We start from the raw sequence: 4,747 nt of genomic DNA, 5'->3' as shown, positions 1-4,747 counted from the left end.
ATTTATTTTTTTATTTTTTTATTTTAAGAATTCAGCTACATTCATAAACTTAAATAAGCAAAAGAGTACTTATTTCACCATTTTTGAGCAGAAACAACAGAAATGCTCAGATAAATAGTTGCTKTTCTCCCCCTCTTTTTCATGTTTTAGTTATCCACAGGCTGTAATGGATAAGATCAAGGAGATGGGCGAGGGGATAAACGTCCAGGATGCTCCTGTTCACAAAATGACAAAAGAAGATGGTGCAGCCAAAGGAAAGAGGAGCTGCGCAGCTGGTAATGCAGTGTATATTTACAGTATTTGTACATTACTGTTAGAGTTTATGCTCAGACTAATATTTTTGCAAATCAGTTTTTTTTTTAAATATATTGGGATATAAATATATTCAGTGTTTAGTTCTACCAGTGGTTCTCAAACTTTTCATGATGCACCTCCCTCGAAAGCAAGAGTAGGAAAACTGGCTGAATCAAATCCCAGCCGGGGGCCGTTCTGGATATAGYTTGCATTTTCTCTCCTTGCATGCGTGGGTTTTCTCTGGGTATTCTGGTTTCCTTCCACAGACCAAATGTATGACTGTTAGGGACAATTTAGAGTTACCGACAATTTAGAGTTACCAGTTAACCTATGTGTGAGACAGAGTGAATGGTTGTTTGTCTCAACAAATTGAGACCGGTCATAAAACACACTTTTTCATAGGTGCGTCCCAATCTAACTTTTCCTCTTCCGATACCAATAGATATCGACCCAACATCGTATCAGAATGAATTCTACCWACGGTTATTACTTACTTTGTAGTGTAGAGCGTTAAGTCTTGCCAGAGGCGAACAATAAACAATAATCAACACCAGTATGTATGAGAAAAGCTGGCATATATTATTAACCAATGGGTTACATATATTTTACTTAAACTTAAGAACATTCTACATTGAAATAAAATAAATAAAAWAGAAGACCATGAAAATTATCTTTAAAAAGTCCAATAAAAACAAAGTACACCTTTTAAAATATAAAATAACAATTCAAGGTCTCTGAAGTTATTAATCCTGAGCAGATATCTGGAATGGACTGCTTATATCAGAGAGTTTAGATTCAGGCTGATATAATCTGATACTCGTTTTTTGGCTGATGTCGAATTGATATTCATATTGGATCGGGAAATACCTACTGTTTAATGTATAATTATTTTTATACATATAATTCTGTAGCTTAAGTTCAGTTTGTAAGTTACAAATTTCTTTCACTCTCTGTAACTACTCAGCCACAGCCGCCCTGAACAGAACCATCAGAACAAAYGAGCAAGTTAAGTTTGACCCATTTAAGAAAAAGTAAATGGCTATCTAACTAYGGATATGGTGTTTGTGATAAAACAATTATTAGTAGTCACATGTCCCTCCAACATGACACTGCATACCCTAAAAACACTAAGTTAAACTGTGCAGTACGGTGGAGCAGTTGTGACCCCTAATTTACACTGGATGCGGTTCTGCTCTGCGGTCTGACCTCTGCAGAAAAAACACAACCATTATAATCACTAGCTGTGTTTCCATTGCAAATTTATTTTTGAAATTCTAATTTGCGCATTTTCATGGTCAATGGAAACGCAGCTAATGAGAGTATTTACACTGGCTCTACACGGCAGCGATCAGCAGATGGCGATCCGTCAAAATTAGATTCAATCCTATTTCTGCCAGACGCTGGAGCTGCTCAGCATCCGTATTTTCTAAACAATTCACCAAAGGCAGAGTTTTTTGTCAAAATCCCAGCTATATTAATAAATGTACGGATATATTTCTACACAAATGCTGTCAAAGTTTCGCAGTTAGAGTCCGTCTTCCACAAAATTAATTATTTTGCTCTGACTTACACATTTATCACACAATCTCGCATTTCCTGCACACGCTGCTCGGACTTCCTCTGTGCTTCTCACCGGAGTGGAGCGGAACCGCATCTAGTGTAAATTAGGGGTTAGAGTTGTTGCAGGTTCACYTCCAGTCTGGGGTTTTCTTATGTAGTTTGCAGGTTCTCTCCATGCATGCATGGGTTTTCTTCAGGTACTAAAGTTTCCTCCCTCAGAAGAAAACCATGCATGAGGTAAATTGGTAACTCTAAATTGTGAATGGTTGTTTTTCTCTGTAGCCCTTTGATGGACTTGGGACCTGTCCAGGGTGTACCCCTCCCCTCACACTGTGACTGCTGGTAGATAGACACTCTGCAGTGAAAACCAGTAAAGAAAATGGAAGGATGGAYGAGTTATTATATTGCTGCAACATTAAACTTCATCACAACATTAAACTAAACATTTTATCCATTAGTTTTCCTGCTTTTCCTTCTTTGGGTCACAGGGAGCTTGTCTTTCTCCAGCAGTCGTGTGAGAGGTGGGGTGTACACCTCAGACCGGTCCTTGGTTTATACCAGGGCTTAAGTTTCATTATAAAAACAAAGGATCTGACTGCAAGATGTAAACAGGATTGATGGTGAAAAAATATTTTGTACACCTCACAGTTCCTGCAGCTTGTTGAAGTCCAGTAAAATATTCCAGCAGGGTTTCACAGTAATTACTTGTTTCTACACCCACACCAGAAGCTTGGCTCTGTGTTTCTTCTATWACATGTTGTCTCYTGTGCAGTAAACCACGTCTTTCCTRCTGTGTTGTCTTTTGCAGATGAGGACACTGAAAGCTGCGTAAAAAGACCCAAAAATGCTCCTAATGAGCCGGACAGTCGACCTGCTGGGAGGGCTGCCACACGGCCCGGAAGCCAGAAATGTGGACCCCTCCCGCAGGCGCCAGCAGAGCACCAGCCCTTCTTCAACCGCCTCTACAAGGCYGTGGCCTGGAAGCTGGTGTCGGCCGGGGGCTTCGGCCCCAACTTGGACCACTTTGAAATCCTGCGAAGCTGCGTGGAGTCGTGTAAACAGACCCTGACGTGTGTGTTCGTACCACTGAAGGACATCACCGGCCTCCCKGCAAGCCGAGCACAGAAGGAAGGCCACGTGTGTGAAATCCGCTGCCAGACGGTCTACATGGGCACGGGGTACGGGCGGGACGAGCCCGCCGCCAGAGCCATGGCCTCCAAAGAAGCCCTGAAGGTCTTTCAGGGGCGTAAAGTGATGGTAAAGATTTGCAGACGGCGGTACAAAGGGAAGGATGTGGAGGATCTGATGCTRCTGGATGAACAGCCTCGGAGTCAGGGCTTTCCTCCGGCACTCAGCTACCCGTTTCAGGACGAGCAGCTGGAACAGGGCTCTGCATAGAAAACATGCACGCCCACCTGCTGCAGAGCTACTGAAGGAGTTCATTATCGTCAAGACCAGACTGTTATTCAGCTGAACATTACCGTTAAACCCAAGGCTCATCCATGCATCCTAACGTGTTTCCAGCTCTGCTTTGGTTTGTATTACAGAGAAACAGTTTTTGCTAGGTCACCAAATCAGGAAATCAACCTTTAATCTGCAAAAAATGACATCACAACTCATTCAGACTGCATCATCTACATCRGATTGTGTTCAGCATCATTTTAAATGTCACAATCTGATTTAAATTAATGGCACAATAAAGCATTTTGACATCAGAGCAGAATTTATTCCATTATTTTTGGAATAAAATGTATGTTTTGCTAATGGCTAACATTAGAAGCAGTGTAGTCATAGTTCACCCACTCCAGTCTGTAGATGAAACCTGCTTTGTGATTTTATTTGACCTTTGTTTTGGCTTATTTATTTTTTAGAGTGTTATAACTTGTAAGGTTCTTGATTTACACAGTAGTAACGTGTTATTTTACACATGTGATAACTGTCACGCAGCAGACAGAAGCTAAACCATCACTGAAACGTTTTAAAACCTGTTTTGATTAAAGCAATTTGGAGCATAAAACAAATGAGCGATCAAGTTTTTTTTTTTCTTTTTTCTAGCTCCGTCTTTGTTTTTGGATTGTTCCCATTAACATTTAAAAATCATGGTTGTTTCCTGTAACAGGTTAGAACACCATAGTTGTTRATAAACTGCACTTTAATTGGTTTTGAGCAGGACCAGACCTAATTGAAGTAGTGCCAATAAAGTTCTATTTTTATTTAAGTTGGAAACATTTCTGAGTTCTTTTAATGGGTTTAAAGTGGTGTTGACTGAACTTCTGTGGTCCGTTCAGATATTCTATAATTGAAATATTTTCAGCCATAATATCCTGAATAGTAATTTGTATTGAATGACACAAATGGATCTGCAGTGAGAGTAATGATAAGATGACTAATTTTATTTTTTTTACTGTAGATTTCTCCTCTAGCGCTCAGAAATGCTAACTACAGTAGCTGTTTTAAACACTCTGGCTTCTGTTTTGTTCCAACGTAAATGTTTAAAACACAGATTTGAGATGTTTAATATACTGCCATCTGAGCTGTAAGAATATTGTTTTAGACCWACAGTGTGTACAGTTATGTGTTTGAGGGTGAAGTGCTGCTGTTAAAGTGTGATCTGTTTTTTTTTTTTGTCCCAGTCTGAGTTGATGCTGAAAGGGCTAATGTTAAAGTGTGAAYATCCCTGCTCTTTCATGTTGTTTCAGTAGTCCTGTTTCTTTATGTTTTTAAATAAAAAATAACCATGAAAATSTGTGATGTGAGGAAATGTATTTCAACAGCAGTAAAATGTGGTTTGGAAGAAATGAAAATTTGACACCAGGGCCTTGTTTCATTCAGCAGCTTAAACCCTGTTTTTTTTTTTTTTTTTTTTGTTACTTCAGTAGAAAACGAAACCAAA

The 4,747-nt window shown here is 39.6% G+C and overlaps 1 protein-coding gene across 1 annotated transcript in view; it reads left to right on the top strand.

The window, feature by feature from the left end:
- Positions 1 to 4,602, top strand: part of cdkn2aip (CDKN2A interacting protein) — an 8,662-nt gene extending 4,060 nt beyond the window's left edge. The window contains exons 3-4 of the mRNA XM_014021412.1: positions 151 to 275; positions 2,663 to 4,602. Coding sequence (XP_013876866.1) covers positions 151 to 275; positions 2,663 to 3,252 — 715 coding nt within the window. The 3' untranslated portion in view covers positions 3,253 to 4,602. The remainder of the gene's footprint in view (positions 1 to 150; positions 276 to 2,662) is intronic.
- Positions 4,603 to 4,747: the final 145 nt, after the last annotated feature.

The sequence above is a fragment of the Austrofundulus limnaeus genome, unplaced genomic scaffold (genome assembly GCF_001266775.1).
Source record: "Austrofundulus limnaeus strain Quisiro unplaced genomic scaffold, Austrofundulus_limnaeus-1.0 Scaffold292, whole genome shotgun sequence".
In the NCBI taxonomy this organism is placed as follows: Eukaryota; Metazoa; Chordata; class Actinopteri; order Cyprinodontiformes; family Rivulidae; genus Austrofundulus; species Austrofundulus limnaeus.
The sequence above is the reverse complement of the archived record's forward strand: the minus strand, read 5'-3'. Positions and strand labels throughout refer to the sequence as shown.